General features: G+C 47.6%; 1 protein-coding gene across 5 annotated transcripts in view; it reads right to left on the reverse strand.

Annotated features, from left to right (window-relative positions):
* Nucleotides 1-26,964, reverse strand: part of TAF1 (TATA-box binding protein associated factor 1) — a 1,380,965-nt gene that overhangs the window by 851,749 nt on the left and 502,252 nt on the right. For all 5 annotated transcript variants that reach the window (XM_069612352.1, XM_069612355.1, XM_069612353.1 and 2 more), the window contains exons 13-14: nt 10,257-10,430; nt 8,751-8,924 (exon numbers count right to left, since the gene is read on the reverse strand). In XM_069612352.1, the coding sequence (XP_069468453.1) occupies nt 8,751-8,924; nt 10,257-10,430 (348 nt within the window). The remainder of the gene's footprint in view (nt 1-8,750; nt 8,925-10,256; nt 10,431-26,964) is intronic.

Below are 26,964 nucleotides of genomic sequence, written 5' to 3' on the forward strand. Positions count from 1 at the left end.
TTGCCCATTGTCACCATTACTGTTTGCCCTAATAATAGAACCATTGGCGGACATATTGAGGGCTCGCTACAGCGCATACGGGCTAAGGATAGAGAACAAAATACACATCATAAACATCTTGCTGTACCTAAAAAACGCAGACAGAACATTGGGGAGGGTCCTGTGAATAGTAGAACAATTTGGTAGACTCTCGGGCCTACGACTTAACCCCAACAAATCAGAAGTGTTCCCCATTACTGAAAACACGAGTAAACCCCATAACCTGCATGGCCTACAATGGTGCCCGACACATATTCTGTATCTGGGAGCATGTATAGCCAGGACGGCTCAGTTGTCTCGGACATTAAACTATAACCTGCTGGCAGACTATGTATGAAGTTAAAGCGTTGGAGTGCTCTCCCCATTTCCATGATGGGTAGGATCGCCTTAGTGAAAATGATAATTCTCCCAAAGCTGTTTTATTTATTTAGTACGGTACCGGTCTGGCCAAGATGTCTAGTGCATGTGTTTCATTTGTTTGGGGTGGTCACCCTAGGGTGAGCTGGAGGGTACTTACTGATGACTACCCAAAGGGCGGTTTGCTGGCACCAGACCTCGAACTATACTATTTGACTGCACAGGCACAGCATGCCGCCCAGTGGGCCACAACATTTCTTAACCCAGCGGGCCCTGTACCGAGCCAGCCCGAAAAAGAGGCCGTGTTGGTGCTCCACCAACTTACGTGGCCCACTTCCAAGCATTATAACTCCCTGAAACCAACAAAAGTGGCGACTACGGCGTGGGCCAAAATAGTTGAGATATATGGCACGGATAAGATATACCACCCGAGTATGCCGCTCTGGGGTGACCCCCAGACTCCCTTCAGTATAGAGGGGGAAGTAGCCCGCCATTGGTCCTCCAGGGGCATATCTCAATGGGGTCAACTATTCACGGATGGGCACTTTACCCAGAGGGATGATATCAAGGATGTAGTGGGGAATACGTATGGGACCAGACAACAATATTCCCGTATACGGGCAGCCATACAAAGCATATGTCGGACCTTTCCTAATGAACCACCACTTAACATGGGATTGGGATATATGTTCACGGGGGGGATCTCAAAAGATAACGGCATCAGCACTGTATAAGATCATACTCCAGACACGCCTGATAGAGCAACGCACAACTAAGGCCAAGTGGGAACAAGACTTGGGTGAGCAGATTGAAGACGATGAATGGTCCCGACACTGTGCACTCACCAAACAGATTTCCTGTAACTCTAAATACAGGCTAATCCACTACAAGATAATAAAAAGAACACACTACACTCCTATGAAGCTCAAACGCATATATCCGGCCATGACTGGGAACTGCCCGAGATGCCATGGTGAAAATGCAAACATTTACCATATGTTATGGGCGTGTGTTAAACTGAGGGGATATTGGGAGGAGGTGTGTCTAGCATTGGATGGGATGGCAGATCAACCAGTGGAATGGACCCCACGGATGTGCCTGTTGGGGATGGTCGAGAAAATGAACCCGATATGGCGGAAACTACTGAACTTAAGTCTGCTCATAGCCAAGAGGGCAATCCTGCTCAAATCGAAGAGTGCAAATCCCCCAACCAAGGCGGATTGGGACAGGGACATGGTATGGGCAAACGACCTGGAGGAACTGTACATAGAGAGCGGATGTCGGATAAGAATGGAGAGCGGATGAAAGTGAGAGCGGATGAGTGTGGAGAGCAGATGGCGGATGAGAAAAGAGAGCAGATGGCGGATGAGAAGCAGATGGCGGATGAGAAAAGAGAGCGGATGGCGGATGAGAAAAGAGAGCGGATGGCGGATGAGAAAAGAGAGCGGATGGCGGATGAGAAAAGAGAGCGGATGGCGGATGAGAAAAGAGAGCGGATGGCGGATGAGAAAAGAGAGCGGATGGCGGATGAGAAGAGAGAGCGGATGGCGGATGAGAAAAGAGAGCGGATGAGTGGTGGAGAGCGGATGAGTGGTGGAGAGCGGATGAGTGGTGGAGAGCGGATGAGTGGTGGAGAGCGGATGAGTGGTGGAGAGCGGATGAGTGGTGGAGAGCGGATGAGTGGTGGAGAGCGGATGAGTGGTGGAGAGCGGATGAGTGGTGGAGAGCGGATGAGTGGTGGAGAGCAGATGAGTGCGGAGAGCGGATGAGTGCGGAGAGCGGATGAGTGCGGAGAGCGGTTTTAGTGCGGAGTGCAGCCCAGAAGAGAGCGGAGGAGCGTGGATAAGGGACGAGTGTGGAGAGCAGACTAGTGCGAAGCGAATGATTGTAGAGAGCGGATGAATAAGGAGAGCGAAAAAGTAAATGTGTAGCGTGGATGGGCGTAAGGAACGGGTGTGTATATGGAACGAACAAGTGTCGGATGCGGATGTATATATGGAGCGGACGATTGGGTGAAGCGGATAAATGTGTGGTGCGGACGAGTGTGCCTAACAGATGAATCCATGGAGCGGACAAAGAACATAGAGCATATGAGTGTATGGAATGGATGAACAGACAGAGTAGACGAGTAGTTGGCTTTTCCGATGAATGGATGGACCGGACTACCATTGTAGACTGAACGAGTGCCCTATCTGGAGCCGGTATCCAGACTAGACGAGTATAAACTTGAAGAGTGTGTGGACTGGACGAGTGTGTGGACTGGACGAGTGTGTGGACTGGACGAGTGTGCGGACTAGACGAGTGTGCGGACTAGACGAGTGTGCGGACTAGACGAGTGTGCGGACTAGACGAGTGTGCGGACTAGACGAGTGTGCGGACTAGACGAGTGTGCGGACTAGACGAGTGTGCGGACTAGACGAGTGTGCGGACTAGACGAGTGTGCGGACTAGACGAGTGTGCGGACTAGACGAGTGTGCGGACTAGACGAGTGTGCGGACTAGACGAGTGTGCGGACTGGATGAGGGTGTGAACTAGACGATGATGACCGACGAATCTGTGAAGCAGACGAGTATGAGGAACGGACGAATATGTGCAACGGACGATACCTAACATGCTTTGGAATGATGGAAACACTTGAAAACATACATCAGACCACACCCCACGCTTACTCTCCCACTTACACCACCACTCATCTAGAACACAGAGATACTATGACACCATTCGGTATAACTGTTCTCATATCTACATCTCCCGCTCACTCCACATCACTCTAAGTAATCATTGCTGGTTGCACACCCCCCAGCCAGGCGTTCTCCTCAGGCCTAACGCAGCCACACTCGTTCTGGGTAAAACCGACCAGAGCGAACACATACTCCTGACCTCTCAACCACCACACCTACAGCTAAGAAGCAGCTACCACTCGATTTCCGCACCAGCTGCACACATAACCGGTGCGCACAGGCACTTTTGCACTCCCTCTACTCTCTCTACTGAACTGAACTTCGGTTCCCAAGGGCGTTCAACCTACCAGCGCCTTCAGACCATACCAATGGTATATAAGGCGCTATATAAATGCAAAATAACATAACATAACATAGACTCGGTACTGCCTGTTTCCCGGCCAAAGAATATTTGGGAAAGATACAAACTGTACCTATTTGAAAAGACCGAGCAAGTGCACTCTGACTCTGAACAGTAATTGAAATTGTACAATGTATGAACATATTAATATTACAGCTAAGTGTTTGTATTAACTGTGTGCGACAAAAATAAAGAATTATAAAAAAAACAAAAAAAAACTGCTCTCCAGTCTCACATGATGTAGTACTTAATACCATAGCTAAACTTAAAGCTTCAAACTGCAAATGAGACAATTTTCCAGCACACCTAATCAAATTATGTGCCCCAACTCTCACACCCATAATTACCAATTTTGTGAATGCCTCCTTCCATACCAATCAGGTCCCAGCTAGCATTAAAGCGGCGTGAGTCACTCCTCTACTAAAAAAAACCCACACTAGATCCATTAGTGCCCACGAACTACCGGTCCATAACGACTGTCCCCTTCCTACTTTAAATTGTCGATAAATTAGCCTACAACCAAATACAAACCGATCTCGAACAAAACAATTTACTAGGAGCCAGACAATCTGGTTTTAGGCCCAACCACAGTACGGAGACTGCCCATTTGGATTTAAAAATCCAATTGGATTCTATCAGAGACTCAGGCAAACTAGCCACCCTTCTGCTGCTGGACTTATCAGCAGCATTCGATCTGGTAGACCATGACAAACTTTGCGACACCCTAAAAAAAGATTTACATTTTTCTACTAACGCTACTCAGTGGATCAAATCTTTTCTAACGGACCGCACCTCCAGAGTTGCCATCGGTAACTATGCAGCGGACTCTATAGTAGTACCCATAGGAGTCCCCCAGGGATTCTGCCCCTCACCCACCCTCTACAATGCATATACTAAACTCCTTTTCTCGGCTCTTGACGATATGGGTGTCATCTACACCAACTTTGCAGATGACACTCAGATCCTCATCCCAATCACAGGTGACTACACCCAGGACACTGACACAATCAACAAAGTTTATTCTACAATCCAAAATTGGATGGCCCGAAACAGTCTCTGCCTTAACGATGAGAAAACGGTGGACCTCATCGTGGGCTCCCAAAAAAGAATAAGCACCCTCCACACTAACTACTCTCACATCAACATTGACAGTATACAGATCCCAGTACTCAAACAAGTTAAAACTCTTGGTGTATATATAGATGCCAACCTCACTATGCACAAACAAATAACAGCCCTCTCTTCTTCCACAGCTTACACAGCAAAACGTATTGCACTCAGCTGCCAGTTTCTCACCTCTACAAATTGTATCACTCTGGCCAGAGCGCTGATCTTAACGAAACTGGATTACTGTAACATCCTCTTCCTAGGAACCTCCAAAACCAACTTAAATAAAATCCAACTATTACAAAACAAAGCCCTTAGAGCGGCTCTAGGTATAAAGAAGTCAGAACATATATCTAGCATCAAGAGAGAAAACCACTGGCTGCCTATTGAAGCACAAATCACCTTCAAAACACTCAGCACCGTCCATAAATGCATCAACAAAAAAGCGCCCAGCTACCTCAACAACACTATCAAGAAAAAAATCCCCTGTAGGACACTGAGATCTAATGAACTGGCCCTCTTGAAAGTTCCTCAATACAAATACAGTAGAGCAGGAGGAAGTAGTTTCAAAGTACTAGCCCCTTCGCACTGGAACGCACTACCCCTTAGTATAAAAAATGAGGACTCCCTACTAAGATTCAAAAAAGCACTGAAAACCTGGTTATTTAACACACTATTGGCTTACTGCCCCCTTTGAATCTAAACTAACGTAACCCCATGGCCCTCATGTTCCACCAGGGGTCGCCTCTAGATCTGAAACTAGCGTTCAAACAAAGTATGACCTGCTTTTGACCGATTGGAATTCAGTATAAGAAACGTGATCACATGATTTATGTGCATTTTAGTTTAAATATGTTCTGTGTGATGGTAACTGTAACACTGTATAAAAATGCTACTATTTATTGAATTTTCGCCCTGATACCTGCGGGTCTGGGCGAGTAACAAATGTAATAAATAAATAAATAAAATAAATAGTAAAGTTCAGGTAAGTACATTCACTCAATCTCAGTCACTAGGATAGGCCCAGGAAGGGTTCCTTAACCGAGCCCCCAGTGACCAAAGTCAGGAAAGAGACTTCACACCCATGTAACCCTATGGAGAACAGGTTTTAGGAAAGTTTTTCTGAAGTCCAACTAAGGGCTTACTAAAACCATTCAACTGAGGCCGTACAAGACTCAACTCTTAGAATAAGGATGCACCACCTGAGTTCATGATAGCATAGACAGAGCAGCCAGGCTTATCTTATCTTGGGAGGAGGAAGAGAGGGCTGTAGAATCAGTGCAAATGAAATTGTCATACAAATGGTCCACAAAAACACTAACACTATGTATGTAAAAATAAATAATTTAAATACAGGTAGGCTCAGATAAATCTTGGGGTAAATAAGTACTATCGCACATTATATGTAATCACAATTATAAAAACACAACACTATACTTGGAGGTACACAGAGCAAAGTATAAACCTTATTTGGAACACCTAACAGTAGTTCTAGGGAAGTCAATCCTTTTCATACACATTCAGTATATGTCACACCGATTCTTGGGAAGTAAAAACCAATGGTTACTTTCAAATTACATTCAGTAGTTCACAGGTAGTAGACCCTACCAGTTCTACAGGGACGCCCAGTAACAAATCACATAATTATTCAACTGAACAATATACGTTTTGTGAACAGTGGAACACTTATTCTAGGTACGGTAAAACCTATAACTACTTTTTGGCTAACACACAGTTATACTAGGTGAGTAAAACCTAGGGATGTAATATTCAATTACAGGTGCTTTTGAGATCAGTGAAACACAGATTGAGATAAGCAGTAACACTAACATATTTTTGGGAGAACACACAGCTAACCCAAGGTAAGTAAAACCCATATAAATTTTCAAGGATCTATCGGCAACTTGGGGCAGGTATTAACCTAGGACTCTGTGTCGGTCTAAAACAGTAAAGGGAAAGCAAAACCCAGTGTTACACTTTAGTGAATGACTCAGTTATTCTAGGTAGGTAAAACCTAATGCAGACTTATTCTGGACAGGCTAGCAGCAAGTCAGGGAAAGCAAGAAAAAGCACTGCTGAGGGTTCAGATTCGGTTCTGTCATATCAGCGAGACATTTTTACCACGGGTGTTTTTACGAATGCATTTTACTGAAAATAAGTCATTGAAATGTATATATTTGGGGTGGTTCAAACCTCCCCACCCCAAGCCCCCACACCTATTTCTAACCGTTTCCGACCCCCCTTCCCCTTATATGCCCTTTCTCCCCCCCCCACCTCCAACATGTAGGTTTTTTTCGGCAAGTGTTTTCATAAAACACTAGCCGAAAAAACGACTGTCAATGAAACAACATTGTACCCCCGATTCTACTCGCGGCCCAGTGTTCTGCGCATGGTTCCATTGTGGGTGGAGAGGTCACTGAGGCTCAGGGTTTAGTTTCGGTTGGTTGTGGTGCTTTGGAATAGTTTCCAGACAACTTCCAGCAGAACACTTAAACGAAGAAAAGATAAAGTTGTGTGCAGGGCAGACCAACTCGGGGCAACTTCAGGGAGCGTTGAAGATGAGTTGCAGCAGGAGTCTCCACCATCAGGTAGAAACAAGCGATATTAAAGGTTGAACAAAGGAGAAGGCCTAGCACAGCTTCTGTTGATGCAAGAAGGTGTCTTGTTACACAAGTTGAAGATCCTCCAAATTCCAAGGATGCCCTCAAAACAGTGATGACTGAAGCAATGTAACCCAAGAGATTGTCAGTCCGCTGGTTGGTTCAGGGACACTTCTGAAGGCTCAAAAGGCATGGATCCTCAAGCAGGGATCAAGACTAGTTGCTCCCACCGATCCAGAGGTCGAAGAACTGACACAGGCCTTCTTGCGATAAAAACAGAGGAGCCTGGCTTCCCTGGAACAACACTGGAAGTTTGTCAGCAGCAGAGAGTATCCTCGGGTCGTCATCAGGCTGCACTTCTTCAAAGAGTTCTTGATCTGAAGAATGGCTGCAGGAGCACAAGGATCTGTAGTGGCTATCCAATCAAAGATAGCCACTGGCCGCAACATTTGCCCAGCAACAGACATTCAGGCATCTGGATGTGTCCAGACATGAACAGCCTCCATATCCAGGCTCACACACAAACAGTCTATTAGCCCAGCAAAGCAGCAGCTTTTCCCAAGAAGGGGCTTCCCATATACGTCAATTCCAGATCCCAGATGGCAGGAAGAAGGACAAAGAACAATATGGGAAAAGGACAAGCAAAATCCTTGTTGCACAGCCTTATTACGGTGCGAGCCAACATTCACGCCTGTACGCAAGTGTTTCTAGGCGCGATAAGGAGGGGGAAAAAGGAAGGGCAAAACAACGATCTTACTAGGCCTTGTGTCATTCAGATCGCGCAAGTAGCCATCTGCGCTAAATGCATGATTAAAATTATAAAAACATGGTAGAAAAATATCCGCTGTCACCAGTTTAGCCTAGGCACATTGTAATAACGAAAAATCCATTACAGAAAAAGTTAGGTATTCTAACCACAATTCACTTTAAGTTGATGTGTACAATTTTAACATTCATTTCTCAAAAAGAGACATAGGGCCTCATTACAAGTTTTGCCGGTATCCTGCCGAAACCGTATGAATACCGACTAACCCTACCGTTTCTGCCACCTGACATCTCGGAATTACCAGGATATTACAGGCAGCGAAAAGGACAGTGATTTCCCATTCGTTGGAGTCCCATAGGACTCCATGCAGGGGATTGCAGGTATTACTGGTACCAGTAATTTCAGCATTTATTTGCCAGTGGGAGCCTGATTTACCTCCATCTGTTGGCTGGAGGTAAATCAGTGCCCACACTGGCAAACGTGTTTTGCCGGTCCAGTCAAATGGACCCTGCCGGAATTACTGGCAATTTAATCAGACCAGCAAAACTGTAATGAAGCCCAGAGTAAATCAGTACTGATAGCCTTATGAACTAATTAGTTTCCCACATACGAATGAGCAAACGAGCAGAAGGCTTAACTTGCCTCCATAATGTCATGTCAGCAGTCTAAATAAAGCACAAAGAAAGGGTGTCCCATGGAAGTCTATGTGAGGATAGCAGGAAAAAGAAAAGCTTTCCTAACACATAGACACTTGTTGTTTGCAGATGGCTTTGAGATTACAGACATTTAAGAGTACTTACACGCTTGTAGTAGTTCTTGATCTTGGTCGCCATGCCAACCTGCATCATCAACGGGGGGTTCTCTTCACTGTATTCAGCCAGGATGAGGTCACCATCTTTGCCAGTGAGATCTTGAGGCGTGCGCATGAAGAACATCTCTCCCCCTCCTGATGCCTGACGCTCCTGCTCCCTCATCTGCAAAATGGGAAGAGTTTGGTATGTTATCAAAAAATAGGTGCAAACATCACTGAAAAGAGACTTTGGAGGAAGCAAAGGATAGAATATCATTGGAGACATGTGTAATTGCCAGTGTCGACTAGGAGGTGGGAGAGAACAGCTCAGAAGTCGTCAATGCAAGGGAGTAGGTCAGGGGAACATCCTAGGAGGATGGGGTCAGTGGCAGAGATCAACAAAGGCTGGCAGGCAACAAAGGTATGGAGAAGGTGCTCAGGAAGCTGAGATCAGGAGGAGATGGGAGGAATGGTGCCAGAAGGAGTGGGGTTGGGATCAGAGGTAGGAGGAGGTAGCCCAGAAGCAGAGGAGAGGGAGCACAGTGCAGGGGGCAGTAGGCAGGGAGCAAAGGCCAGATATTGGTATGTAGGGAACAGGCCAGGAGTAGGTCTGGAGTGAGCACAAGATAGGAAGCAGGCAGGACGTCTAGTCTAGGAGAAAGTTGTCTGGAAGAAGAGAGCAGTAAAATTTGGTAGAAGGTAGACAGTAGCCGGGAGGGAGCAAGTCGCATGATGCAGTGGGCAGAGATTACAGCACAGGAGGAGGTGGCCACGAGGCAGTGAGTAGGAGCTGAAAGCAGAGGTCAGAAGGAATGAGGCGCACCCAGGAGGTGGTGGTTCGGAAGTAACACTCTGGGGCGGGTGCAGCTTCTGTTCCACCCTATAGCCTTCTTGCTATCAGTGGTAGGTAGGGACATCTCAGGAAGTAATCTAGTAAAGAGAGCGCTTTTCGGATGTAACCATCTTGGACGATGCAGGCTCCCATTCATGTGCTGGCTGCGAACAGTGAATAATCTGGAGGTTTCATGGCACTAACCGGGAGCGGACAACTGACAATTCCTGGGATAAATTAAAGAATTGTACACAGAATACAGACCTGGAATATATGCATGCACAGCAATGCTCTGTTCACATCTTCATGGTCATTCCAGCAGTTGAGCAGGCACATATTCTGCACCATGCAAGCCACAAATATACTTAGGACATGGAATAACCACAAGTGCACAATTAAGACAGAAGCACAGTGGGCTCAGGCACCTCAACCAGTGAACTGGGTGGATAAATGAAGGAAGGAGAAAGGAGATCACGGTCTTAAGACAAAGCTCAGAACAAAGCGTGCCGAACGAGAGTGAAGATAAGCAACAAAAGGAGAAACTGGTAGTAGTCGACAGCTGCTTTCAAAGGAGTCGGGGAAGAGGATAATGGAACATGGGATGTTAAGAAGATAAAACTGATATCTGGGATGGTTAGTAGAGGAGAAAGATGGCTGTGATGGGCGAGGTTAGAGGGAATTTACCTTTGCTTTCTTCTTGATGTGTTTGAGTAATGGCTGCGCAGAGTGTGGCCCGGGGATGGACAAAGTCCCAAAGGAATACTTCTTCAGGTTTGGCCGGTGAAACTGCCGCAACTTCATGGGTCCCATGTGGGTTGGGAAGAAGGGCTGGCGCAATTCAACTGCAGGAATGGAGTGCTGCAAAATAAGGGGACAGAGTCACGATTATACACCAATTCATGATTATCTCTTCCCTTAATCCAAGACAACGGAGGCATGCAAAGCAACTATCAACTGTTTGCTAAACATTGCGAAGAGAATCCCTCTAATCCCCAACTACAACCACCAAAACAAGCTACTTTTGAAACATCAATTTAAAAACAAAACAACTGTCTTCATTGAAGCCACCATCAACTGACAAACCACATTTGAACTACTGTGTAAGAAACAGTATTGTCCAAAATGTGGCTATCAGTCTTCCAGTAGGTTTTCCCTAGAGTCTACATATAGAATTGCAGAGCAGAATTCAATTTTCTGGGGTTGTCCAGTCTCATTTCATGGGACCCCCGCACTCTTTTTTGCTTTCTCCCCTGTTAAGGCAGGTTCTGTACCACCCTCTGATAAGAGAACTACAATCACTGACATTAATCGGGGCTAACACACCCGACAAGAAATGGAAGCCAAACCTCTCTTACAGGTTCGTAAACGTGGACAGAGCGACAAGGCTTCACTGCCAGCAGCGGCAAGGCTTCCCTCCCAGGTGGGGGGAGCGACAACGCTTCAGTCCCAGGTGGGAGAGGAGCGACAAGGCTTCACTCTCAGGTAGGAGAGGAGCGACAAGGCTTCACTCCCAGGTGGTGGGGAGCGACAAGGCTTCACTCCCAGGTGGTGGGGAGCGACAAGGCTTCACTCCCAGGTGGGAGAGGAGCGACAAGGCTTCACTCCCAGGTGGTGGGGAGCGACAAGGCTTCACTCCCAGGTGGTGGGGAGCGACAAGGCTTCAGTCCCAGGTGGGAGAGGAGCGACAAGGCTTCACTCTCAGGTAGGAGAGGAGCGACAAGGCTTCACTCCCAGGTGGTGGGGAGCGACAAGGCTTCACTCCCAGGTGGTGGGGAGCGACAAGGCTTCACTCCCAGGTGGTGGGGAGCGACAAGGCTTCACTCCCAGGTGGTGGGGAGCAACAAGGCTTCACTCCCAGGTGGGAGAGGAGCGACAAGGCTTCACTCCCAGGTGGTGGGGAGCGACAAGGCTTCACTCCCAGGTGGTGGGGAGCAACAAGGCTTCACTCCCAGGTGTGAGAGGAGCGACAAGGCTTCACTCCCAGGTGGTGGGGAGCAACAAGGCTTCACTCCCAGGTGGTGGGGAGCGACAAGGCTTCACTCCCAGGTGGTGGGGAGCGACAAGGCTTCACTCCCAGGTGGGAGAGGAGCGACAAGGCTTCACTCCCAGGTGGGAGAGGAGCGACAAGGCTTCACTCCCAGGTGGGAGAGGAGCGACAAGGCTTCACTCTCAGGTAGGAGAGGAGCGACAAGGCTTCACTCCCAGGTGGTGGGGAGCGACAAGGCTTCACTCCCAGGTGGTGGGGAGCGACAAGGCTTCACTCCCAGGTGGGAGAGGAGCGACAAGGCTTCACTCCCAGGTGGGAGAGGAGCGACAAGGCTTCACTCCCAGGTGGGAGAGGAGCGACAAGGCTTCACTCCCAGGTGGGAGAGGAGCGACAAGGCTTCACTCCCAGGTGGTGGGGAGCGACAAGGCTTCACTCCCAGGTGGTGGGGAGCGACAAGGCTTCACTCCCAGGTGGGAGAGGAGCGACAAGGCTTCACTCCCAGGTGGGAGAGGAGCGACAAGGCTTCACTCCCAGGTGGGAGAGGAGCGACAAGGCTTCACTCCCAGGTGATGGGGAGCGACAAGGCTTCACTCCCAGGTGGTGGGGAGCGACAAGGCTTCACTCCCAGGTGAGAGAGGAGCGACAAGGCTTCACTCCCAGGTGGGAGAGGAGCGACAAGGCTTCACTCCCAGGTGGGAGAGGAGCGACAAGGCTTCACTCCCAGGTGGTGGGGAGCGACAAGGCTTCACTCCCAGGTGGTGGGGAGCGACAAGGCTTCACTCCCAGGTGGGAGAGGAGCGACAAGGCTTCACTCCCAGGTGGTGGGGAGCGACAAGGCTTCACTCCCAGGTGGTGGGGAGCGACAAGGCTTCACTCCCAGATGGGAGAGGAGCGACAAGGCTTCACTCCCAGGTGGGAGAGGAGCGACAAGGCTTCACTCCCAGGTGGGAGAGGAGCGACAAGGCTTCACTCCCAGGTGGGAGAGGAGCGACAAGGCTTCACTCCCAGGTGGTGGGGAGCGACAAGGCTTCACTCCCAGGTGGTGGGGAGCGACAAGGCTTCACTCCCAGGTGGGAGAGGAGCGACAAGGCTTCACTCCCAGGTGGGAGAGGAGCGACAAGGCTTCACTCCCAGGTGGGAGAGGAGCGACAAGGCTTCACTCCCAGGTGGTGGGGAGCGACAAGGCTTCACTCCCAGGTGGGAGAGGAGCGACAAGGCTTCACTCCCAGGTGGGGATGCAGATTGGCATACTGGAAAGTATATACTTTATTTAGTGATGCATGTAGATCAGGTCAAATTAATACTTAAAGGTGCAATGCACAGTATTAAAAAGATACTCAGTATACTATTAGGGTAGAATTTCCATCTTGTGTAATATTCTCCTCGACTGGCGAGTCCCCCAACGCATTTTGCTGGACACATTTTTTTCGGACTCCCATGAGTGAATGGGCATCTTTTCCCTCATGCATCCATGCTTGTTTGGTACTCAGGGCACCCCATTGTGGGTTTATTTCTATGGAGTCTAGTTTACTCCATCTTTTTCCATGGCATCTGTAATTTCCTATTGTAGCACACAGCACCGTATGGGTATGCTACTGGAAGCTCCTTGAGCATCTCTCTATGGTTGCCAAGAATAGGAGGGCACTTTTTATCCTACCTACACCTTTCCTGTAAATCAAGCCTAAACTCCCCTTCCACCCCACCTTCTGTGGAGTGCTGACGGGACTGTGTGTCCCCATTTCAATTCTCCTGCAACTTTTTGGTTACAGTAACAATTCCATCTGAGTGGCTGGTGGCAGTGGATAAGTTATCTACCAATTTTGTGAAATTTAAAACGCAGGTTGCATTCACAGGTGTGGTAAGGCTCACATGGGACACCATTGATCTAAAATGGTTCTGGTCTTTTTTTGTCAACTCACATTGGTTTGCTCCTTCTTGGTCCTTCTGCCGTGCTGGGTGGGGGAGGTCCTTGTGCATCTTTTGTCTTTGCCGGGATCCCTTTGTGAAACCTGCCGGAAGATGCCTGTGTGTCTGGGAGGACTCCAAAACTCCACTGCTCATTGTCCTCCAGAGAGCCTGCCTAGCTAGATCTAGCTGAAACTGCTGGGTGCCTGGCTGTTCCTTGGGGACAGCCTCTACCCAAGTTTGAACGGAAGCATGCATGTTGAATGGCTGGGTTCCTGCATTAAAGTCGAGGGTCTTGATGCTGAAGTCGACCACTGGAAGATCCATTCCAAATAGGAGAAGAAGAAGGACGTCTGCAGCAACCTCCAGAGACCGCCAGAGCCATCTAACTGACATCCAGCCCTCTTTTTTAAGCGACAAGGAAGCTCCGGTCCAGACAGCTTCCTCCGACCACCCAGTCTGAAGATGACCTGCATTTTGGGCCATCCCTCGACGAGCTGTGATCTTCTCCAGCTCCAAACCACTAATACCCTGCGACCTGTGGCCATCGTGCGGTGCAATTTCTTTAGAAGATCGTATCATCCCAAAACTTTGGTGACGACCTTCTGGAACTCCAGAGGCAAGATTCCGCTAACTGAAGTCCCCTCTTCGAAGTGCTGGACTGAGAGAACAAGCTGAATCGACCGGGCTGTAACCGTTCTTCACTGGTGCTTTGAAAAGAGCGCCAAAATCACAAATACAAGAAGAATCCTTAGCTGAGAGACTATCCACTCGACTGCTGCTGCGAGAGTCATTTCAGTGTCCCTTCTTCAGTCTGCCTGACCAAGAATCCGGTGACCGAGTCTGCTGCTGCATTATGGGCAGTGGTCGAAGTGTACGAAAAGAAGTAGTGGAACTACATGCCCTGCTGGTCTGCCCTCGCTCCCCACAAACCACATCTCTGCGCTCCCTCCCACACACAATCCAAACCCCCAAACAAACACACCTGCTATTTAAGGGAATGTTCAGTGCAGTGGACTGAAGTGCAAGCTTCAACTTCTTCGTACACTTTTATTTTAAAACTAAACCATTCCATAACGGTTTCTTTTTAAAATAAAAGTATAGGAACATTGAAACTTAAAAATAAAAAAGTATAGGAGCACCGCTCCTGACCGCTCCCGCCCACTTCGACCTCTGATTGTGAGGCCATTGTGCTGCATCCGCTTCTTCACGTTTAAGGTACCGTTGGACTAGAGTTGCTTTGCTGCTCCTGTGTTGCTGGAGTGTTGCTTCGGGTGTTTGGGAGTTTGCCCATACACGTTCGCACAGGCCTAACACCTGTGTGCCTACAGGGAGCCTTCTTCAAAGTCCCTGAACCCTTTTTCCCCAACAAAGATGTGCACATACTTCTTACAAGTCTTCTACTGGAACGCTTGACATTCTACAGCCTGTGCCTTGCTAGTTTTGTCTCCCAATTTGCCTTGCATATCTAGCTTGGGATGGGCTTTTAAAGACTAAGGCCTCTATGAATTTAATGCAAGTCTTACCTGTTCTGTGTTGGTTGTGATCCATTCAGTATTTAGTAAAACAGTGATTCTGAATTTAATTGCCGAAGTGATTTTACTTAGCTTGAATAGTTTCTAACTCTTCTACAACTGTGTGTAAAGAACATGTTACTTAACAACTGGTAGCGTTCTTTCGACTGGATGTTCCTCCAACGCATTCCACATCTTTGACATGTAATGTCCACTGCTGTGCACATTGGAAACTTTTTTCAGCAGAGGGCGTCCTGCGTCCATGGCGTCGGGTCCATGTCCCTCGGAGGCCTTCGTCGAGGGCGACGTCACACAATGTTATAAATAGGACGCATGGCGCCTATAGCCTCAGTTTAAGTTTTTCCCCCCAGAACGTGTGGCACCAGTCTGATGCCTGCTGGACTGCACTTAGCCTTGCAGAAAACAGAAGCTGCAATCGCGTAGGAAATTCTCCTGAGGGCCAGGCTGGAAGGGCGATGTGGAATGCGTTGGAGGAACATCCAGTTGAAAGAAAGTTACCAGTTGGTAAGTAACTTGTTCTTCGAATGGATTGTGTCCTCCAACGTATTCCACATCTTTGACAGACTCCCAAAGCAGTATCAGTGAATGGAGGAAGGAGAAGACTTTAGAGTACCCAATTAGATTGCGGAATAAAGCACTGCCTTTCCCAAAGGCAATATCCTGAACATGGATTGTATCCAGGGAACAATGTTTTACAAATGTATGGATTGAAGCCCAAGTAGCAGCATCACAAATATTCCTAATAGGAACACCCCGCTGGAGGGCGTTGGAAGTAGCCACGCCCCTAGTGGAGTGAGCTCTCAACCCATCAGGAGGGTCTTTACCCGCCAACCGGTAACACTCCGTAATGGTAAGGATAATCCACCTGGACAACGTCCGTTTGGTAACATCCTGGCCCAACCGGTGTCAAGCATATCCTACAAAGAGTTGATCGTCCACTCTGACCCTGGACATCCTAGAAATATAAAAGCTAAGAGCTCTCCTAGGATCCAACCTATGGAGGCGCTCCTCTTCCTTTAGAGGGACGTACTCTCAGTACAACCCTGTCCTTGTGAAACACAGTAAAGGGTGGCTTTGATTAAAGTGCCTGTAATTCACTGACTCAGCGAGCGCAAGTAACCGTAACCAAGAACACAGTCTTGAAGGACAGTAATCTCAAAGGACAAGAGTGCAAAGGTTCAAACGGAGCACCCATGAGAAATTTCAAAACCAACTTTAAATCCCAAACCGACACCTGGAAGGGTGACGGCGGAAATACATTAGTCAGTCCTTTAAGAAACTGAGAAATCAAAGGAATCTTAAAATAAGAACATTCTTCAGACGAGCGCTTAAAGATAGACAGCGCCGCCAGGTAACCTTTAATGGTACCCACTTGAAGGCCCCTGAAAGCAAGAAAGATAAAACCATAGGAATGGAGCACTGAAAAGGATCAACATTGTGATCCCTGCACCAGTCACAGAACTTACGCCAACGGTACATGGATTTGGTTGCAGGCGCCTGGCTGAAAGCAACACCTCCATCATGTCATCCGGGAGGTCCCAATCCTTAACCTCAACCTTTCAGTTACCAAGCGTGAAGGTTGAGAGTCTTGACCTCTGAATGGAGAACCTGACCTCCCTCGCACAAGAGCAGATCCTCTTGGTGGGGAAGACGGCGTGGAGGGCAGATGGACATTTCCAGAAGGTCCGGGTACCACGCTCTCCTGGCCCAATCCGGAGCAATGAGGATCATGTGGGAACTGAACCTCCGTAAGCTCCGCAACACTTGAGGAATGACAGGGACCGGAAGAAACGCGTACAGCAGTGGGAATGACCAATCCACCACGAACGTGTCTCCTAAGGCTCCTTTTGGAGGAAATTCCCTTGTGCAGAATCTCTCGCACTTCCGGTTGACAATTGTGGCAAAGAGATCCACTTGCAGGGTTCCCCAAAGGGCGAAGATCTCCTGAAGGACTTCCTGGGCCAACTCCCAATCGTGGGAGACGGTGCTCTGCCTGCTCAGAGCGTCCAACGCCGCATTTTCATCTCCCTGGCCAGATAGAATGCAGAGATCAAAATTTCTTGCTGGATGGCCCAGAACCAGAGCTGCATTGCCTCTCTGCACAACGGAAGTGACCCTACCCCCTCCCCCTTTTTGTTGAGGTAATGCATGGCCACTGTGTTGTTCATCATGATCAGGACACTTTTCCCCCATACAGAGGGCAGAAAAGCCTTCAGGGCTAGCCTGATGGCCCTCAGCTCGAACAGGTTGATGTAGAGTCTGGACTCCGATGGAGACTAACGACCGCTGGCGGTCAAGTCGTTGGAATGAGCCCCCCATCCTGTGAAGGAAGCATCCGTCACTACCGTCACCTCTGGCCACAGTTGCCAACAGAGTGTGAAAACCTTGCCAAGGCACACATGGAGTTGGACGATTTCAGGGCCATGCTCCCAGCCCAACCGTCGAAATGCTTGTCGTCCCTATCCGGAGGGATGGTAGGGCACGCCGCCTGCCTCGAGGTGGCCGTAGCCACCTGAACCACCAAACTCTCGGGAGTGGGGTGAGTAGATAGATAGCTGGGGTCGCTAAGGGAAGGGCGGTATTTCTTGGTCAAAGACTTATTAACAGCCGGAAGAGATTCTTGGGACTGCGAAGCAGCTGCCACCCTTTTCTGCAAGGTAAAATGGAATGGCAAAACGGGATCAGGGGACGGACCTTGATCCAAGATGTCCGTCAGATCATCCTGCACAAAGTTTTCAGGAGGACTGGACCAGCCAATATACTCGGAGAATCACGCCATGAGCCTCCTATAAGAAGACTCTGCATGAGCCCCAGGCTCAGGTCTACCGAATTCCACTTCCAGGGAAGTGTCCAGCCCACTGGCATCACGGCGGGTCTGCCTCAACTCCAACTGACTGTCTCCAGAAAAAAGTGGATCATCATCAAGGTCACCAGGTTCCTCAACCTCAGACCTTTCCTCCTCTTCATAAAAACCATCCAGAGGGAATTGAAACCGAGGTCTGGGGACTGAAAAGGGCCTGGAGGCCAAAACCAGCCTCACAGACTTCGATGTAGCCTTCCTTGGAGGATCCACGATACCCGGGTACTCCAAGGGCAAATTTTGAAAAAAAATCGCAAAGGCGCTGATAGCGCCGCAGGCTTCGATTTAGAGAGTGTCGACAACATCGACGTCGTGAGCACCGAAGGCTTCGGCGTCGACACAGGTGCCGACGGCGCCGTGGGTTGATACGATGGCGAGGCGTCAACGTCCGAATCGGACGGACACGGCGCCGAACGAGTCGACGCCGGCCCCAAGCCCTCAATAGATTGCTGTGGTCTCGCTGGAGACGAGGACCGAGACCTAGAGACACGTCTCTTCCGACTCTTCGAATCCTTGTCCGAACTGGACTTCGACGGCTCCTGATGCGAGTCGCGTCGTGTACCCGAGCCCGAAGGCGTGCGAGCTATGGTACGAGACCGATCCTGGCCGGCTTAGTCAGAAGGCGCAACCGGACCCGTACCTTGCAATTGAAAAATCGCTAACATAGATTGTTTAAACGCCGCTCATTCCTGTGGAGTCGAGGACTTTGTAGGGCACGTAACCTTCCTCGAGGTACCATCCTCAAAGGAGGACGGGGAAGGCGACCAGGGACAGCGCTTCCTAGAGTGCCGGGAAGAGGAGGACGAGTGGCGGGAACCACTCCGGGACCTTCCGACGCAGAGAGTCGCCCCTCAAGTTGTCGGTTGAAACCCCCTTGGACTTGGAAGTCCGGGACTTAACAGGCTTAGAGACCCTACCTTCCTGGAGCTTCCCCTTCCACTCCTGAAAGGCCTTGGCAGTCAGCGACTGGCATTTTGAGCAGTCTTCGGTTTCGTGCGACTCGCCCAGGCACCACAAACAAATGCGGTGGGGGTCAGTGAGCGACATCTTCGACTTGCAGTCCCGGCAGGTCTTGAAGCCAGACCGCGGAGTCGGAGGGGTCGAAGAGAAAGACATTGTGATGATGAACACACGAGGAGCGCTGAGTCTCACGAAGTTAACATGTTCACGGAAAAAACGGAACTGAGGCTACGGGCGCTGTGCGTCCTATTTATACATCCTGTGACGTCACCCTCGAATGAGGCCTTCGAGGGACATGGACCCGACGGCCATCGACGAAGGACACTCTCTGCCGAGAAATTTTCGAAGTGCACAGCTGTGGACATTACATGTCAAAGATGTGGAATGCGTTGGAGGACACAATCCATTTGAAGTAATTTTACCTGTTGGTTAATTAATGCTTTTGCTAACCTGAAGTAACCTTCCCTTACATTAATTCTATTTTAAGGTTTACCATTGAATTGAGTTACAACTGCTAAAGTCTTATTCAATATATGTACAAAGTTTCTCTCACTTAACATTGGCTAGTTTGTTTTTAACTGCAAGTGTGCGTCTTCTTGGTTGTTTGTGTGCTCAAAAGGTCTTTGTAGTTTACTACAGCCCTTCTCTCTCCTAAAATAAGCCTGGCTGCTCAGCCGTTGCTACCAAACCTTTTGGGTGGTTCAGGCCTATACTAAGAGTTGGAGCCCTTTACACTAAAAGGAGAGTCTTCTACAGTCCTACCTTAAGTGAAAGTTAGTAAAACTCCCTAACAAGTTTAAAGGACTCTCCTTACTCCACTGCCTAGATGTGGGTCCACTGCCACAGGTAGGCGCCCAAGCATAAATTAATGGGGGTGGGGAGAAGGGAACTATACAAACTAACAAGCGGGTAAAGACTCGGGTCTTCACAATTCAGTACAGTGTGCAAAAGAGGCTGCCCACCTCCGTTATGTATGGAAGTCCCTGAACCTCCTGGTCAGCACCTAACACACGGGATGAGAGAAAAAGGAAGCATGCATTTTATCTAAAAGGAAAAACATTCTAAACATCTTTAAGGCCAACAGCAAAACTCCTCGGTGGCATAGTATGAAAAATAATCCACATGCACGCATGATTTGATCACAGTCAGAGAGTAGTCTACAATCCAGGAGTGGTGTGCCGCCAGTTATCTCTGCCTGATTGCCAGTAAGACTGAGATTCTCCTCATTGGCAAACCTGCACCCCTCTTTCCTGCCACTCTCTGGCCGGCCTCCCTTGGCCTTCTTCCTGCTCCCACCTGTGAGGCTAAGAATTTCTGGGTTATCTTCGACTCCACACTCTCCTTCACTCCTCACATTTCTGACATCTCTAAGAAGTCAAACTACCAACTGCACCTCCTCAGAGGTATTCTTCCTTTCCTCTCCTTCCCCCAGAAGCTCACTGTCTCCAGAGCTCTGCTTCTCTCTAGACTGGACTACTGTTACAGCCTCTTTTTAAATCTGCCCGCCTCTACTCTACGTCCTCTGCAACTCATCCAGAACAGGACTGCGGGACTTGTCCTTGGCCTCAAGCCCAGGGATCGTATCTCTCCAGCACTGAAATCTCTCCATTGACTCCCAGTGGCTGCAAGGATCATGTTCAAGACCCTTTGCATTGTCCACAAGGCCTTCTGGCACCTGGGACCAAAATATCTCGTTTTCCCTTTGGAAGTATATTCCTACTCGAGCTCTTCGCTCCTCCACCTCCAACTCCTTGAGGGGCCGTTTTTCCAGGCAAAGAGTTGGGGCAGTTCCCTCCCTTCGGCTGGCGCCTCCCTCTGGAACAGCCTCCCTGCCTCTCTGAAACCTGAGCAGAACCATCTCCGGTTCCGGAAGCAGCTCAAGACTTTCCTCTTTGCTTCTGCCTTCTCTCTTTCTCTTCCCTGCTGACCTCCGGTCTGATACTGCACTGGTTACCTGGCTACCCTCAGAACCACAGGCCCAGGTGCCTGCCCTCCCAGTTGCACACCTGCACTGCCCCCTGGCAACCATGCACTTGAGGCTGTATCTGCAACCCTACAGTCCCCCTTACCTGCACATATCGAATACTTGTCTGCACGTAACCCCTGCATTGCCACCTGCTGGCCGCACTTCCTGTTTTTCAATGTTTTGTACTTGCTCCTCCTCCCCTTCCCCTGGCACTTATCCCTCTCCTCTCCCCTGCACTTGCGCAATCTCAATGTCACCTGGCCTAGTACGATCGTTGTCTTGTCCTCCCTTTGTTCCCCTCCCTTGCCTCATCGCGGCTTGAAACACGTGCATAGGCGCACTATAAATGCCATATCATAGGAAACATTTCCAAAGGCTTTCAAGAATTAAGAGTACATTTTAGCAAAAGTTACCTTAGCAATTCTGGGGAAAAAAAACATACAATATCGCCAGAAAATAGTTAGTGTTTAAATACATTCACCATTAGAGAAATTCAGAGCATGAATTTAAAAATGCATTAAAAAAATCAGTCTAAAGTGGCATACACCAGGTGAGACCACGGTCAGTTGAGTACAGTGGAGAGGGCCACAACCTGAGATGCTGTGCAGGCCTGCTGGTGAAGCGGTTGGCGAGTCCCACCCGAGCAAACTCTGCCCAGATATATACAGAGATGGCACCAATGTTCCCTCTAAGCTGTGCGCACGTGCGCTTGCCCAGCTTCCTTCTGGGTGCTGCTCAGAAGATTTTTAGCAGCGCACACAGACAATTCTCACCTATTCAAAATATTAAATAAGGCACAAGCCACAGCAATTAATTGAAATTTGATATCTCTTAAAATAAGCAACTCGTCTTGATATCATGCTCATTTGCATTACACTACTATGCAAGGGTGACCGTAAACACCTAAAATCCCTAACAGCAAAATACACACAAGAGGTTAAAAACTAATATAAGAGACTGGCTCCATGAACAGAAGGCTCTGACCAAGATACGCCTGCACACATTAACCAAATAATATCACCTTCCAACCCATGAACCCTAAGCTTGATTCTACCACACTTCGACCTTATGACTAACTTCTGCCCCCGAACACATTAAGATAGTAACGGACCACCTTGACTTCAACAGTCTTGGCTTTGCGAAAGGTTAGCAGACGTGTATCTACATCCACTTGTTTTATGTTTGTTGGAATATGAATAATATGAATAGAGTTCACGTGCCAGCATTTCTGTTACTCATTGTACCTCACCAAAAGCGTCACCCACACAATACAATCGAAATATCGGGTACTGACTGTAAGTAAGCAGGATACCTGGATGTGTAACCAAATCCCATTCTTCCTCTTCTTTATACATATGTCACGCAAGTGCTTTGAAGCGGCCCCCTTGCAAGTTAACGAATTATAAAACTCAAATATTAATTTGCCCTGTAAGGATTTTGAGAAGACAAATGTGATGCTCAGTATCTCCTACTTTAGAATTACTAACATTAACCCATAAGTAGAGAGCAACATTGCAATATCATTTATTTTAACTACAAGGGATAATGGATATGAACTATGCCTGGGATTACTCGTCCATAGTATCAGGGCACCGGATATTCAGACAAGAGAATGCTTTTCACACAATCTGCCTCATTTCCAAGTGTTCAGAGTTCCTTTGGGCATAGACTGTCACACATTATATGGTAACTCGCTGCTATGCAAAAACTGTTTCACTGAGCACTGTGTAATCCTACAAAATATATAAGGGTGGGTATGTTGCAAACAATCTTGTATGCACTGCAAAAGAATTGTGTACATGCATAGTCATGACATTCTTAAAATGCACATAATGCCAGTCAATAAGCCTTGCTTGCAAAGTATTGTGGGTCTACAAATATCCCAGTGAGTGTTTACTGCTACAAGCCCTCATTTTTTACAGTGCTCTAACAACTAGTATTGGAGGCTTGCACAAGGGCCGGGGAAGGGTATGGGTGGAAGAGCACAGGTCATCTCTCCTTGTGGGTGATGAACAAAGCAGCAAATTTACAAAAACCAAGTCAGTCATTTCGACAGTACACTGAAGGAAATGTGTTGCTTTTTTGCTAAAGGACAGGAAATTCTAGTACCTGCCTAAACAACAGCACTTTTTTCTATTTCTATGCTCAGCTGCTGAGGGCTTTTCAATATAACCATGTGCTCTGTATCATCTCTAGCATCTCCCTCCATCTTATTTAACTTATAACAAAGAATTACAGAAGAGGGCTCAATAGTTAGAAGAAGGGACTCAATCTGTTGTATCTGTTCAGATTTGATGCCATTACCTTAAAAGGCATGTGTATGGGATTTTCTTACACAGGGATCCATAACAAACCCCAATAAAGCTCTTATTTAATTTGTCTAGGCTCTGGTGGAGAAAGGTGGGCAAAACTATAGACTACATTATGTTGCCTGTCATTTCACTTTCTATGTCAGGGTAACAAGCAAGGCTCTAATCAGATGTTGCTCCCTACTTGGAGTCAAATGATTTTTATGGGAGAAAAAGAGTTATTAGCTTTGCCAAAAGGGATACTTTCTGCTTATTAAAAGATGTTCTTCCCCTTCAAATTCCTGTTGAGATCAGGCATTAATACCATTAGAGTTCCTTCCTATGCCACTGCTCTAATGGTCACTCATTCGAAAGGATATCAGTGGGGCTTTGTGGGTTGAAGCAACAAAATGGTCATTGTTTCTCGTTGGGCACATTTTATTTTTTAGGGAGTAAAAATGGATGGTGTAGATGTCTCTTAGCTGTAAGGCTGGTGTTATCACTACCCAAAGGACAATGTAATGTGGATATTATGCAGAGGCACAGTAATATATGATCATCATATTCTGAGGTGCAGTTATTCTGATGCAATTATCATCCTTACACAAATTGTGTTCTCCAGGCCCTTGAATTACTTAATTAAAGCCGCACTTGAACTCCTATTAGCATGTTTTTTGACGCATTGCTTTTAATTGCCATTACTCCATCGGCAAATGTTGTATTCTGTATGAATTTCTTGACGCCACATCAGTTTATGACAAGAGATATTTGTGTTGTGTAGTACACATAAGTGATTTTCCAGTGGCATAAAACGTTTGCAAGGTACTGTGGCAGATTTTGAAGTCTTGGACTGGTTAATGAGTTTTCTGTTTAATCACATGTGACATATTCTATTTTAGCCTATTTGTTTTGTAAGATTTGTCAGAATTGCAGTGGCTGGGAAGAGGAAATTCCTTTCCAAACTCTCTTCTGCAGCGGTAGTTCACTACCTACGCATGCTTACAAAGTGGCTTACCTCATTAGATGCACACATGGAAAATAATGGGCGCCCAACAGCAAACTAGTTCCGCACAGAGAAAAATAATTAGAGGGAACATTGGATGGCACTGGCGTTGTTGGCAAGGACTTTGAGGGTGTAAACGAAGTGAGAGGTCTTTGGGGATGAGCCAGAGTTTAGTGGTGTTCTTGAATTTGTAGAAGGATTGGTTCACTCTTAAGGAGGAGGGTAGTGTTACACCTGACCTTCGCTGCATCACACTCCCCGGGGTCTGCCCCGTGCCTCTTCAGTCTCCCGCGTTAACAAGGACCGTTGGGGAGCTCTATGTAAGGCCAGAAAGAGGGACAAGAAAGTGGTTGCTCTTCATAAGGGGCTACGGCGCCGTCATGCACCTTTTTTCTCACGCTGGCAGCCGCCATCGAGAATAGCTGCAGCAAACTACATTTCCCAGAAAACCTGCCATGGGTTGTAGTTCCCGGCATTAATACGGGAGCCTCGTTTTCGATTATGTCACGCCTCCTTGTTGTATTTAAACCACAGCGGTTTTCAGAACGCCGCTTCCGTTTATAGTTACAACCGGCATTTTCTGAAGTGCTACTTCTGTACCTTAATTCTGGAAGTCTCCTGTTTTTTCCGTGTACCGACCTTGCCTGCACACGGACTCCTACATCTTGATTCTACTTTGGTATTGTTTTCTGACCGTCTGTGTACCAGACCCCTTGCCTGCTCCCTGGAATCCTGGATTGTGATTTTGTTGTGTTTGCTGACCGCCCGTGTACCAGACCTTTTGCCTGCTCCTGGACTCCTGGATTGTGATTTTGCTGCTGCTACTTCCTGTTTGAATACCATATCTCATTTGGCCACAGACTCTTGAACCCATTCCTCAGAGTGCTTCCGTTCTTCTGGGGAATAACACTGGTAAGAACAATTCTTCATTTTGGAATCCTGTCTTCATCGAACTGTTACCTCATCTTTGGATAACATTGCTTCATTTCTAAAGTGCATTTTGGAACGCTTTGCTGTAGTGCACCATCCCGAAACTAGTGCGACCCTCGTTCCGTCCGGGGATAGCTACCCTACTAACCTTCCTTTTTTTTGTTTTATACTTTCGTTGTTGCCCAGGATTCTTTGCACTACTCTTACCTCCACCAGTGGTAAAGTATATTTCCTTGATTACCATCTTTGGGAAGATTCACATTTAGCTAGTATCTAAAGTCTCTTCTGCTTTATAGGTTGCTCCAGGTCCTTTTTTGTGGCTTAAGGGGAACTCACTCAGGTACTCTATTAAGGGTAATAGTCTTGGGGAAAGTGTTTTCTTTACAGCTGGGTCCGTGGCGGTGTGTTCTCCCCGCTCTTTTGATTGATCGGTCCCCTTGTCTGTATAGTTCAGCAGGTGGTCATATCAGTTTAAAGAGTCCATTCCCTCACAGAGAGGAGGCTCGGGTGGAGGCTGAAAACCCGAGCTCCTTCAAGCAACTCTCCAGCACAAGAGGACCGGTCTGTTTTTATACACTCCCCATACCGGTGAGTAACAGGTAGGGAGCAGCCATGACTGGAAAGCTACTGACACCTGCTTTCGTAAGTTTGAACCTGGGGACTCTTAGGCAGCCGTAGTTGGTAGGCCTGGTGTGTCGTGAAGGGTTATTCTTAGTGGATTATTCAGTGAGGTAGAGAGGGGCTGAACTGCTGAACTTTTATAGGTCAGGGAGGCAGTTTTGAGATGTATTCTATCCACAACGGATAGCCAGTTATTTCTTCTGAGTGTAGAGATATGTTGTCTTTTGGAAATGCCTATTGCTGTTCGAAGTATATTGTTCTGGAGAATCTGGAGTTTATTAGTGATATATTTACTGGCACCTAGGTATAGTGCATTACAGTAATCGATTTTTGACAGGATAAGTGCTCTTGCCAGCCTAATGTAACTTCCTGTGGAGATAAAGGGTTTGCAGGCTTGGATCAGCTTGCAGGTGTAGGCTGTTGCCGACGCCGTGGCACTGACTTGTTTGCGCAGGTTCAGAGATGTGTCTAAATAGATTCCTAAGGTTTTGACCTCTTTAGCCACGTTGATGTCATTGCCATCAATATTGAAAGAGATATTGTTTGCTCAGTTTTTTCTGGTTGGAGGGAGTGGCTAAGAGCAACAGCTCAGTCTTCTCATCATTCAGGCACAGGTCATGTGTAGCCATCCAGGCCTGAATGATGAGATAGATGTTATTAATCAGGGCTAGATCTTTTTCATAGTCGCCTGTCGGGGGGATGAGAATCTGGGTGTCATCCGCACAGTTAGTGTAGTGTAGGTGACACCCAGATGGTCTAAGTCATCATACAATGGTTTGGTAAACACATTATACATGGTTTATCCTAAGGAGAAAGGGGGATTTCCAAGTAGGAAACCTTTTAAATAGGATGCTGGCCCATAGACCAGGTCTGCTTTTGCTGAAGCTAAGCCACGGGACTAAAAGGGGGTGGCCCCTGAGCCTCACGCTCCGAGCCACACCTTCAGTCATGTTTTAGTTTATGCTTTGAAATGCATTGTGTTTTTGCTTGACTGAACAATGTGCTCTTTTGGTCCAGTGATTTTGTGCTTTGCGTTGCTTCAATTATAGACAATAGTGCTTCATTGAACTGAGCATTTTGGTTTGTTTTGGAAATAGTGAAATAGGTTTGAATACCATGTACAATACCGCTTTATTTATTTTTTTTTTATTTGCATTTTATTTATTTATAAAGCGCAGCCGGGCCCAAGGGCAACTGGGTTGTACCTTTCCTTGTAAAGGGCTTTTTTGTATTCAGAATGTGGATTGATCCCCATGTTGAGAGAATTGATGTCAAGTTGATTTAGTTAAAGAGTAGTGATTAAAATTACTTTGTAAATGACAAATGTGTTTGAACCT

The sequence above is a fragment of the Ambystoma mexicanum genome, chromosome 5p, assembly GCF_040938575.1.
Source record: "Ambystoma mexicanum isolate Mex_15411 chromosome 5p, UKY_AmexF1_1, whole genome shotgun sequence".
Lineage (NCBI taxonomy): Eukaryota > Metazoa > Chordata > Amphibia > Caudata > Ambystomatidae > Ambystoma > Ambystoma mexicanum.